The sequence below is a fragment of the Nasonia vitripennis genome, chromosome 2, assembly GCF_009193385.2.
Source record: "Nasonia vitripennis strain AsymCx chromosome 2, Nvit_psr_1.1, whole genome shotgun sequence".
NCBI lineage: Eukaryota > Metazoa > Arthropoda > Insecta > Hymenoptera > Pteromalidae > Nasonia > Nasonia vitripennis.
In genome coordinates this window covers 22109016-22121467 of record NC_045758.1, presented here as the reverse complement: position 1 = coordinate 22121467, position 12452 = coordinate 22109016, and the positions used below count along the sequence as shown (strand labels likewise).

Genomic DNA, 12452 nt, shown 5'->3' with positions numbered 1-12452 from the left:
TATTTTACAGCCCGCGCGCTCGCGCATGGATTCTCATTGACCTTTATGCAAATCAAGTTTTTTCGATCCTCCGCATACGTGTGTGCGAAAATACTTGAAAGACCACTGCCAAAACCTTGACATAGCCTTTCTCCTCTCTCTCTCTCTCTCTCTCTCTCTCTCTCTCTCTCTCTCTCTCTCTATCTCCCGGGCGCTCCTACGCGCGTCTCGGCTGTGCGCGCGGCAAAATGGGCCGAGCATATATCGAGCGGTTATTCGGATTATATCGTTTGCGCGAAAAAGCAAAGTTCGCATAAGCGCTTACCCTTGCGGAGCGATAATCCAGTCGTCCCAGCCGAGCTGGGAGAAGCTGACGTAAAACCTCTGCTTGCAGCACTGTCCCTTGACCGCGCCCGTGCACTCGATGGCCCGTCTCCTGACTCTCTTCACAGCCGTGGGGTCGGTCCTCACGACGAGAAACGGCCGGTCCGGGTCCTGCGTGCCTAGAAAAAAGATTTTCGCCCCTTTTTTTAAAGCGCGGAGCTGCCGACTGTGCCCAACCTGTCTACTCTCGGGCCGCGGGCTGTAATCATCGAAGATAGCCCCGCACACGTATGCGCGCTATATAACAGCGCAGTAGTCGCTTCCATTATATGCGAGCGAGCCCCTATAGACTATGTATATTTATGAAAGCTTTTTTCCTTCTTTGTGTGCATACTTCTTCAACGACTCAGCCGCTATGTACATTGATTTTCCCGGCGCGCTTGTACACGTATCCGCGTGCCGCCGCCGCCGCCGCCACGCGGGTATATATTTCTCATGCGGACACACGCGCGGCGCGGCGTGGATATTAAAAGAGGAAAACAAGTTAAACGGCGAAATGTGCGTGCGAGGAAGTGCTTTTGTCGTGCAGTCGTCGTCGTCGTCGTGGCCTATAGATTGCCCCGTCGTCGTCGCAGCTCTTTATATCATTTCCGCGCTCGCGCAAGTATAAGTAACGATGCGGTCGACGCGCGGCGCAACGATTGCATTATGGAATCGCTTACTTTTGCTATTTAAAGACGGCTCTACAACGTGGGGCGAATGACCGCCGAAGGTGGATACGTGCACGTGGGAGCCGCATCCTGTGCAGTCGACGAGCAGCGTGAGCTTGTCCTTGTTGTTGAACGTCTGGTACCAGCTGCCGACGACCCTCGTCACGTCGAACTTTTGCCAGCCTAGCTGGCTGATGTTCACCACCAGCGACGTCACCAGGTCTAGATGCTGACCGAGTTCCTGCAATAAGCCGAGCGTATAGTTATACGACGTACGTGTGCTAATAATCGGGCTGAGCTTGCGCTGCGGCGCGTCGTCGTCGTTCTCCGTGTGTATTATAATAACACGCCGCGTATTGTGTGCACCCTCGCGTATAACGAGCGATTGTCATCAAAGGGGAAATGATCGAATGCGGCGCTGTGTCGTTCTCGAGCGCGTATCATTCACAGCTATAGAATCGGCGGAGGTGTGCGCGCGGACTGTCCCCCACTATAAACTCATGCACATACACATCGCAGTTGTACTACTGGGGAAGCCTCGCAACTGTCTCGCGCGGCAGTGAGGCAGAGAGTGCCGGCGGGAGGAGAAACAAACCGGAGGGCTGTGGAGAGATGTTATATCAAACGAATATAGACCGCGAGAGATTGGCAAAGGTTTTAACAGGATTAAATGGTAATAAATCAAATGGGATTGCTGAGCCCCCGCTTTACTCCCCCCCCCCCCTTCTCATGCATCACCGCGTCGGCAGTTTCTTTTTTCTTCTTCTTCTCTATATTACACGTTCCCGTGTTTCCGATACCGATACACGTATACTCGGCGCATACCTTTCCGCGCAAGTGCGTCACGTTGCCGCATCGCACCCTAAACACCCAGAGCGTGATGTTCCTCTGGTTGTTGGGGTTCTGTCGGTGGTGCTGGTAGTGGTGAGCGTGCCTCAGCTCGACCCTCGCCCAGAGCGTCGCTTTCTTGATACTCAGCGGTTCCAGGGCCTGCTCGCTGCTGGACAGCGGGAACTCGAGCAGCGGCTGGCCGTTCAGCGTTCGGCCTGGAATGACGAAAATTGGCTCGTTAGATTCGGCTATTTTTAAAACGGTAGCAGTAGGCTTATCGCGTATTCAGCGCAGGTTACGATTACTTGAATATTGTACGCGGCTGCACGAAACTTTCAGGTCTACACTCGCGGAAAGTTTTTCAATAAATGTCGGTATATAGAGTATATACTGTGCGCGTGGGCGGATCGCGAAAACTATCATTGAACTAATTTTCCCTCGAGTGTATATCGTCGCTCCCTACGAAGAGTAGCACTGTTCAAATTTTCCGTCATAAGTAGCACAGCTCAAAATTTCCCGCGAAGGCTAGCACAACTCAAACTTTAAACAACGAATTTCTATAAAAATGTCCCGATTTTTGCGAAACTGTCCCTAATGAACATTTTTAAATATATTCACAATTTACAACTTTTTACCGAATTTAAAATTGTTTTCACAATTTTCGTTTGAAAATTTGAACTGTGCTAGTCTTCGTACGGAGCGACGATATATTCTAGTCTCAGTCTGAATAGAGTTATCGCTTAACAGTTATGGGGTCGTTGGCGTGTATAAGTGTACGCAGCCTCGTTTCTTCCGCTTCCCTTTTTTTTTTGTCGTTCCGTCAGAGTGCGCCGCAGTACACTATACGATGCGAAAGTACATTTTTCCGCGTAACGTATGAAATTCGCGCAGACAAATAAGCGTATAAACAATCCGACGGTGGATAAGAATTTGGGCGATGCGCGCAGCTCGGAAATCGCATAAACTGGGTATTTCGAAAGAGTCGTGGCGCGCGGGGGAAAGGGTATCATTATTCAGTTGGATTTTCCGAAAGAGGCGATCGTTAATTTAATAGTCGAGCGGACGCTCGAGACAGAGAGAGAGAGAGAGAGAGAGAGAGAGAGAGAGAGAGAGAGAGAGAGAGAGATTCGCGAAGGAGTATTTTATCCGCAGGCGTGTGTGAAGTCAGCCTAATGCGTTGTCGGACATTGCTTATCGACTGGCAGACTGCACCGCTATAAATCGCGGACCCTCCCGTAATGCGAGTTTATCCGTCGAGCAGCGTGTAACTTCGTCCAACTATATTGTCGCGATATTTTCCCAACTATATCGTCTCTCTCGCGCAGATACATTCTCTCTCTCACTCTCTCTTGAGAGAGAGAGAGAGAGAGAGAGAGAAACGCGGTCCAAGGTTCGGCTCCTGCCGGGGGGTAGTAGTAGGGATAAAGAGAGGATCGATTTTCTCTCTCTCTCTCTCTCTCACTCTCTCTCTTTCGCTCCTTCTCCAGCGGTTCCATCCTACAAACTCCTTTCCCTCCGCGACATTTCTGCTTTATACTCCTGATTGAACTGTCTCGCGCGGTGTAACTGCTGCGCGATTTAAATATTTACAAGTCCCGAACGTTCGCCCGCGCTCGTTCTTTCTTCGAAATCCAGCCGTATTAACGCGCCGCATGACATCTACCCGCGTTTAATATCCAATGCCGCACGTTATGCTATACCGATGAAAAAGAAACGGAAGAAAAATATTAGCCGCAGTAGCGACGGAGAGACGCTACGAGGAAGACCGATAGCCGTGTGTTAGTCTCGTGTCGGGTCGAGGGTTTAGCTATATGTAAACACTAAGTATATTAAGTAAGGCTTGTACGGCATATCGACATCGCATGCTCTCTTTTTGCTCTCGGTGCATTATGAAATAGCTCATGCAACATGATGGAGATTCGCGGTCTTCGTTTTTTGTCGGCGCGCATGATATACACGTACGTTACGTAACTGACCGTTCGCCGGGGGTAGAGTACGGGGCAGCGAGTACGAGGGATGAAAGAAAAAAAAATCTGGAGCGAAGTTGGGCGAAGGACGGTCGGCAGAGGCTAGCTGCTCTGTGAGCGCCGAAAGCTTGATTAGCCGAGGAGTTATGATATCGCGCGTTATTACACCGGTTTAACGAGGAAAGGGGTAAACTCTTCTTCTTCGTGCGGTTGGTCGGACAAAGAGCGACGCGCGTTGTACGTTTGCATACATGACAAGTGGATTGTCTATTTATATTAAGTGGAAGCGGTGAAACTAGCGGACACGTAGATGCAGACATACTTTTACTCGTTACTTTGTAAACTTTAGCCGGGTTTTATTACAACTTTCTTGGAACACGACGAGCGTTTTCGCTTGTATTTATTAATATAATGTTTATAGCCGCGCAAGTACACGTAATCTGCGTTTATAACTTATTTTCGGAGCAGCGCTTACAAAGACTCGTTCGACGCTTGTGTTGTACGTGTTCGTAGCTCCCTTTGAATAAACCACACCCACCCGTCGACAATTATAGTCGCTATCCTTTTTTTTCGCCGTTAATGTTTAAACGCGCAATTTTTCAATCAAGCTTCAACGGCGTCGAGAAGGCTATATTGTATTTCAGTGCGAGATTAAAGTTTTTTCGCGCCACACGTAATCGATAAAATAGTAGCTCCCACACGTTCTACGCGATACGCGTTGTACTTCAATGGCTCTTTTTATAAAATAATAACTTTGCTCTCAGCTGTATGGAGCTGTATTTTTACATTGAATTTTCTAAGCGACGGCTTTAATTAGTTTACGAGTGACGCGACAAATGCGCCATTGATGATAAGCATCGCCGTAGTTCCATGCAGTTTAAATCTCGCACGTCGTATATAATTAAATTACCGATCGTTGGTGTGAGGAAAGAGAGAAAGAGAGATGATCTCGTCATCCGCTCATTAAAAATAACGCGGTAATTTTAAAATTCGCTGTGGCATAACACTCCTGGTCTCAATAGCTTTTTTCCATCACGGAGTTACAGAGGAAAAAGCCGCTCGAGGTCCCCTTGAGCGTTCGCTGTACCAAGCGATTTTCATGTTCTCCCACTCGAACATCTGAATAGTCTCGAGCCTACATAGAGCAGATAAAGCTCAAAGCCAGCGACGATTATATCGGGCGCGTGTGCGGCGGAGAAAGCGTCGACGAGCGACATCATCGGAGCTTTTCAAATCAGCGGCGGCAAATTTGAAAATCCGCAGACTGCAGGACGTGGGGGAGGCTAGTGCGAGCGTCGCGTCGTCGTGTACACAGGGGAGTATAACGCGTCGTCGCCGTCGTGTGTGTACATGCGAGAGGCTTTGCGCGAGCGGGTTATTTCATAGACGGCGAGCGAGCGCGCACGCACACACGTGCGGCCCTAGGTGTGTGTCTGAGCGTACGAGGGGGAGAGAGGCGACGGCGGCGGCTTCATCCCTTAACGGTTTGGTGAGTCACGGATTGTGGAGGCGAGAGCGAGAGAGAAGCTGGAGGGGATAAGCATGGGGCGTCTGCCGCCCGTCTGCCTTCCGCCTTTTCTAACCTGCCTGACTGCCTCACTACGCCTGACTACCCCTAACTACTTCACTCTCTACTGCCGTCTATCCCGCTTTCCTCTCTCTTTCTCGGTTTTCGCTCTCCTCTCCTCTTTCTCTCTTTGTCTCCCGTTTTCGCACGCGCGAAAGCGCTGTTAGCTCTAGGAGAGAATTTCTCCTTTTCGAGAATGTTTTTTCGTTTCTCTCTCTCTCTCTCTCTCTCTCTCTCTCTCTCTCTCTCTGGTAAGGAGATATCCGACTCGCTATCACTCTTTCGACTGTGACACTGCGTCCGGACGATCGTTTTTATTTTCAATTATTTCGCCTTGCCCTTTAGCGAGCTAACATGCTCTGCCCCCTTACGTATAGTGCTGTTTCTCTTTTACGCTCTTTCATGCCTCCTCTCGGACGCCTATTTTTTCAGACTTTTTCGAGGTGTATTAGCGGAAAGCCGTTTATCTTCCGAGTGGTTTATTCAGAAAATCCACTGCAGTAACACAAACAGTCATCTTGAAAAAACATTCCCGAGCAATCGATCAACCGTTACGTTTCTAATCGATGTGCTAAGCGAGGCAGAAAACTCCGGCTAACCGACACTGACCAATCAGGTTATATTAGACAAAGTTAATTAATCAGTGTTTAGATCCCCGGCCGAATAGCAGCCGACAAATAAGCCCTTCGTCCCGTGGCATGCGTGTGTCTATACGCGCCCGTCTGACCATACCAGACAGTACTCCACTTGGCCACTTTTTTTCTCGCCATCGCCCTATAGCCAAAGTCTCGAAGACTGTGATATATATATATGTATATATATATATATATATATAGAGAGAGAGAGAGAGAGAGAGAGAGGCGAAATCGCGAGTCATTCCATCCCTCCGCACCCTTGCCTCCTACCCCTTGCTCTCCCGCACTTTGTCAGTTTTCTCAGCATCAGAGACTACATGCCTCTCACTTTTCCTCTCTCTTTCTTCGCTCTCGCCGAGTATCCGAGAAATTTCATCTACACACAACTACAACGGCATAACGAGAGGGAGGGAAAGGAGTGGATGGAAAGAGTGAGAGAATACTCCCCGTAGATTTGTATCGGCACAGATTTACGCGTGTCCGCGCGGTCGTTGATTTATTTTGGCTCTTGCGAAAAACCGTCTGGATTTTCCGAGAGCTTTTTTTCATCCAGCGCTCTCTTTCTCTCTGACACAACTGTGTCGAATTTCGGGAATGAAAGGGGGAAGAGAGGAATAGAGAGGGAGGGAGGAATGATGGTTCGCTGCGTGCCCTTCTCTATTAGGGCAATTTGGTCTTACTTTTATTGATTGGATTTATCTTCGATTATTCAATCAAAAGGGGTTATATTGCGTGCACGCGTGGGCGCGTTCTGTACTGCGAAAGATGAAGATAATTCTTACGCTATCGAAGTAGGTATAATACTCGTAATTTCAGAATCAGCGACTCGATCGACTTTGAAAATTCAAATGCTTCATGCTATTTTCAAGTTCGATAAACTTTATGAAGTCGAAGTCGTATTTGCATAAAGCACGAGTGTATACTGCCGCATCGATCCCTGTATTTTTTTTCGAAATGGCCGAATATTTCCCAACCTTGATTATTATTACTTTTTCCATAGCGACAGTTTTATTTCTTTACAAAGTACGATGACTTATCAAACAGTTCCTCAACTTAATTAAATTTTCTGCGACGAATTGGGTCATGGAAATACTGCAAATTCTCTGCTATATACCAAAGCTTACATAACGTCGTTTAAAAATGTATCGCGCTTGCGAAATACAATAGTTCGTTTGACCTAAAGAAAAGGAAAACTTCTTCGCGACGATAAGGACTGTCGTACGAATGGTAAACTCGCGTTTCTGAAGGATTTGGAAAACGGGATTTTCCAAAAAACGAATAAGAAGAATCGTAAAACAGAAGCACATCGTGCGATTCCGATGATTCCCCCACTGTCTTACTGACCCAGCTGGAGCAATTTAATGAGCAAAGTTTCACCATGATATCGCTAACCCTCGTCGCTTATACTCGTGTACTTTTACGAACTGCAGGCACAAGCGTATTGGTACTGAATAAACTACTGCGCACATGTTTACTGACTGCATTGTACTATTTTGAATAGAAAGTAAAAGTACTTGTAACGTATAGGAATAGGTACCTAGGCACCGAAATCATAAAATTCATAGATCAATGTTATTGTAAAGCGCTGACAATAAAAAAGGGTGATGTAAAAAGTTCTCAAATCCGAATAAAACTTTGACTATGATAGTAAAATTTTTAAATGCTCTCTGCGTGTTTTTCTATTTTATCGGGAAAAACATACAGATGCGGCTTTCATTTCAGTAGATCAATCCGAGCACAGCGAGACGTCCGACCAAATTACGCTTTTTCGACGCATTCAAACACCCGATAAAACCCGCGGATCGATTCAACCGATCAAATCCCTTCTCAGCGCGCAAATTAAATACCACCAAAATCACCCGGCTCTCTCCGAAATCGCGATAAAAATCCACACACAGCCATCATCGGAACGCGTGAAACTCGCGAATTTTCGCACTCGATTAATTCCCGACCCACTTCCCCCCGCCTGCCCCCTTCGACACGTCCATTTGGCTCCTTAAAGACGATAATGATTTCCAAAGTACACTCATGCACATCACCCTCTGTCCTGCAGTTCCCCGTTAAAATTCAACGACCCACCAGCCACCCCACCCCGCTCCGCAGTTCGCGGGAGCATTAAAGCTCGCAGATTCGCCAGCGGCATATTGCGAATTCGCGCTGGCTAGCGAACACCGCACCGTCGCCGCGTATGTGCATACTCGGGGGTGTCCCCCCGCCCTCCCGCCCCCTCTCGAGCTACGTTCTGCGCGCTCTACGAGGTCAGTCAGGTCGATGACGCTACTGTAACGTCGCGGCGGAGGAGGAACGGGGTTCTCTCTCTCTCTCTCTCTCTCTCTCTCTCTCTCTCTCTCTCTCTCTCTCTCTCTGTCTTACTCTAGATATCTCTAGCTATCTCTCTCTTGCTCGCTCGCTCGCGCTCTCGCAAAAACGCTGAATCAATACGTGATATGGTATATTAATGCTTTGATATAGAGTTACTCTTGCGCGAGTGCGAGCTATTCGGAACTCGCCGCGCCTCGTCGTTTTAAGCGGTGCTTTCGGTTTTGTTGTTTCGATTCGTGCTTTTTTTCCGCCGCGATCCTCTTTTTTCAGAAATACAACCCCCGGCGCTGTTGTGTGTGCTTTTATACGGACTCGTCGATGCGATTTGCCGAGAGGGGGATTCTATAGCGGAAATTCATTTTTTATAAGACCGACTGTAAATATAACGCGCGGTGAGAGCCTCTCGGGCGGAGGGGTGACGATCGTGCGGTTGGCCTAAGAATCGAAGCGATCACTACTCGCTTGATTATATCGATAGGGTATAGCCGATGCGAAGACGAGAGAGCTTTCAGCGAATTCTTCGATTAAGTATTTACCGCTGCAGTCTCATTGACGATAACAAGATTATAAGCTACCACTACGTATCGCGCGGTAATTTCTTCTTTTTCTTCTTCTTCTTCGTCTTGCCCGCGCGAGGGGCTGACTACGAGGAGTATACGGAGATAGAACGCGATTACGATTGCATACATTTTTTCTTCGATACTTTCACCGGTCGCTATACACGTGCAGGTAAACTTATTACACCGGTGGTTTGGTTAATCACACTAATCGATTACTAAATGAATGTTTCATGCGAAAATTATAATGTTGCGCTATGAAAGTTTGATGGGACGATTTTGTGTATTATACTTTATGAATTTTTCGTCCTTTTCTCGTTAAACATTCTTGTATAAGTATATAGCTCGGAGTTTTGAACGACTTGTCCAGCCAATTTCGTGTACAAAAACAGTGGGAAAAGTGCCAGAGGTGTACTTAATAAAATTAACATCAGCGTAGCTACAGTTTCAATTTGAAAAGTGCAGTTAATTACAAAATCGCTTAATAAATATATTTTGCAACCTACAAAGCATTCTTGTCCGATACATTATATTTGTTAGCCCAGAACAGACAAATTGCGCTATACGAGCATTCGAAAGCTCGCGTTCGAAAGTTGACCAAAGTTAGCTGGAGAGGGTGTGTATTTTTTTTGTCAGCCGCCGTCGCCGCCGCTCGCCGTAAATCACGGAATTTTCACTCCATTAAAAATTTCGTCGCATTTTTTCATACGTGTGTGTAGGTACACGCGAAGAGAGAAGAGGAAGCCGTAGATCCTGGCGATTCTTGGCATGCTCCTTTTTCAAAGTGTACGAGAGAGAACGAGAAAGAAAGAGAGAGAGAGAGAGAGAGAGAGAGAGAGAGAGAGAGAGAGAGGAGTACAGCGCATTCGACGCGGAGAGTGAAGCTAGCTGGTGCCTTTGAAAATACACATTTTCTACGGGGCGCACGCACGCACACATACGTATAGACTTTTTCCCCGGCAAACATATAAACGCGCTACTGGCGCATTTTCGGAGCAGGGGACTGCTCTCGCTCGCGCGCGGAGAGAAATGTATAGCGAAGAAAAATCCGAGACGTAGCTTGGCGTTTCTTTGCGCTCGCGGCGCGATAATCCTCCGGTCGGTATACGTACAACGCTCGCAGTTTTCAGGTCATTTCTGCAATTTTTCGAGGTCAATATTGGGTCCTATTGGCGGTTGCCGCCGCAATGCGACACACGCCGCTGCGCGGTTCTCTCTCTCTCTCTCTCTCTCTCTCCCGGTTCGCGCGCACGCTCTGACTCCTTGCACAGCTATATCGCGCCCCCGACGAAAGTTCTTGGACTACGCCGCAGGCACGTGCATCTGCCCGAGCGATTCGCAGTTGTTGCGCCCGTTCTCTTTTTGGAGGCCCCGGATGGCGAGATTTTTCAGTGAAGATTTTCAAATCAGCGATGACTAGAGCTGAGAAAATCGAGAGATTTACTGGAACTACTTGCCTCTGTTATTGCTGTCTAGGTCGGTTTCGAGATGCGAGACGTTTCGAGTGCTTGCGGTGTTGGGGATTTTTTGGGAAATTCGAAAAGCTGCTGCAGGGCAATTTGCCAATAAACGCTGAGAGCGAGAACGTCCCGCATGATTGCTGAAAAAATAGTCAGCCAAAAGAGAAGGACGACTGTAAGTGTGTTTTAGCGAGTATCAAAGAGAATGAAGCAGTGCTTTTTAGGAATTATGTTCGAAAGAGTTGACAGCCGTAATTGTACTATCATAGAGGTTGTTAAAATTATGTGTAAATTAATGATGGATTTGTGGGTTATTAAGAAACTGAGACTAAGTGTATCATTCTTTAAAGATACAAGTTGGCTGCAGGGGAATAAATGTTCCTGATCGTTGGTAGTTCATAAAACATTGGTCAGTCTGACGTACGATAGCGTAATAAATGTTTAACTCAAACTACTTGCATGCATGAATGCGATTGCGACTGCATTGAACTGCAATCAATAGATTTTTTTCAATCGGTCAGTTCAATGATACGTCGTAAATAACTTACCTAATCCAAAGAGCAAAGAGATCGCAAAACAACGTAGTATATTTATCTCATTTATACATTTAAATAGAAACAGTTATCTGTATATTACCATCGTCCGTAATACAGTATTTTTCCTTCTCAATATCTAAAAAAAATTATTATTCTTCAAAAAACCAACTCAAACTAATCAGATTCGAATGATGGGGTGAAGGAGCGATCGTTCTCGTCTCGGTAATACCGCAATATGCCAGATTTTCCGGACAGCGAAAAATCCACATGCCCGAAATATAATTTACGCAAGTAAAGAAATGCACGACGATTAGCCGAGGCAAACACTCGGTCAACAAAGCGATAATTTTCACGATGACTGGCGAAAAAAGCACGGCAATCCGGACAAGGTGGGCACCAACGCTGCCGGCGACGGCTCTTGAGTCTATCGAACGAATCAATGTATTAGCACACGGCCAAGGTTCCAGTGTATAGCAAGCGCAGTGTTACATGCCCACGCGCCTCGCGGCGAGCATCACGTGCCGACGCCGCCGACGCCGCCGCCGCCGCAGCCGTCTCGCATACCCGCGAGCGGCGAATCATTATATAGAAGCGCAAGCAGTCAGCCGCAGCGCGAAGCGTCGCGGTACACACGCCTCGGTCGGCGTTGAAATTTCCTCGGAGGCCGCCGCCAGTCAGCTAAGCGACCCTTTCCTCGACCTGCTGCGAAAGTCGGAGAGACAGAGAGAGGGAGACGAGAAAATATATGTATATACCCACGTACCTCGCGCGGTACTCTCGGCTTTGAGCGATGGAGTCTTTGATTCATGTGTGATTTTCTTTTTTATTCGCGGATTCATCATATTTTTTGTAGATAAATATTACACTAATAACGCTGATATTGGTTAACTCATTTACTCTACTCAATAAATGACAAGTTATATTATTCTTGTTCCTAGAGAAAAATATACTCTAGGGTGCTTTCACGATTTCTAAATTTAGGGTTACAGAATAGTCTATTGTTTTCTAGTTTTTTGACGGGCCAGTCGTACTAGTAAAATAATTTTTTTTCGAGATTCCCTACAAGACCCCGTCGACGAATGTTGAAATTATTGAAGCTGTGGCGCAAAGGCGCAGTGCAGTGGCAAGAACTATGATCTGTAAATTTTTAAGTCAAAGCATCGATTTTCTGGACATTGGGATTAAAGAGCCGGTAAATTAACCCCTGTTTATATTATCTTCCATATAAAAAATTGTCAAAGAAAAAAAAACAATCTAAATTATTGCACGAGAATACAGCTTATTCGTATATATCATAATGCAAAATTGAAAATCACACGAGCAGCGAATAATCCGATCAGCCCACATCTTAACGCGCGTGCACGCGTGTTATCCCCGCTGCGATCGCTCACGCAATCGGCGCAAGTGACTCGAAGAATCGCAACAACGGATTCGCACCGATAATCCTCGGGCTTTTTCTCCAGTTCGTGGAAGCTCAGCGTCGAGACGCACCGAGTGAGTATAGCGGTAGATTCCAGGCGGTTTCACTAAGCCGTTCTAACGAAGCGACGCGCAGGGCGCTAAG

The 12452-nt window shown here is 47.0% G+C and overlaps 1 protein-coding gene across 2 annotated transcripts in view; it reads right to left on the bottom strand.

Annotated features, from left to right (window-relative positions):
* Positions 1 to 12452, bottom strand: part of LOC100118270 (inhibin beta chain) — a 42678-nt gene that overhangs the window by 6466 nt on the left and 23760 nt on the right. Inside the window, exons 3-5 of one of the 2 annotated variants that reach the window (XM_031924873.2) lie at positions 1839 to 2059; positions 1026 to 1254; positions 305 to 503 (exon numbers count right to left, since the gene is read on the bottom strand). In XM_031924873.2, the coding sequence (XP_031780733.1) occupies positions 305 to 503; positions 1026 to 1254; positions 1839 to 2059 (649 nt within the window). The remainder of the gene's footprint in view (positions 1 to 304; positions 504 to 1025; positions 1255 to 1838; positions 2060 to 12452) is intronic. The other variant, XM_016982833.3, reaches the window with a different exon arrangement.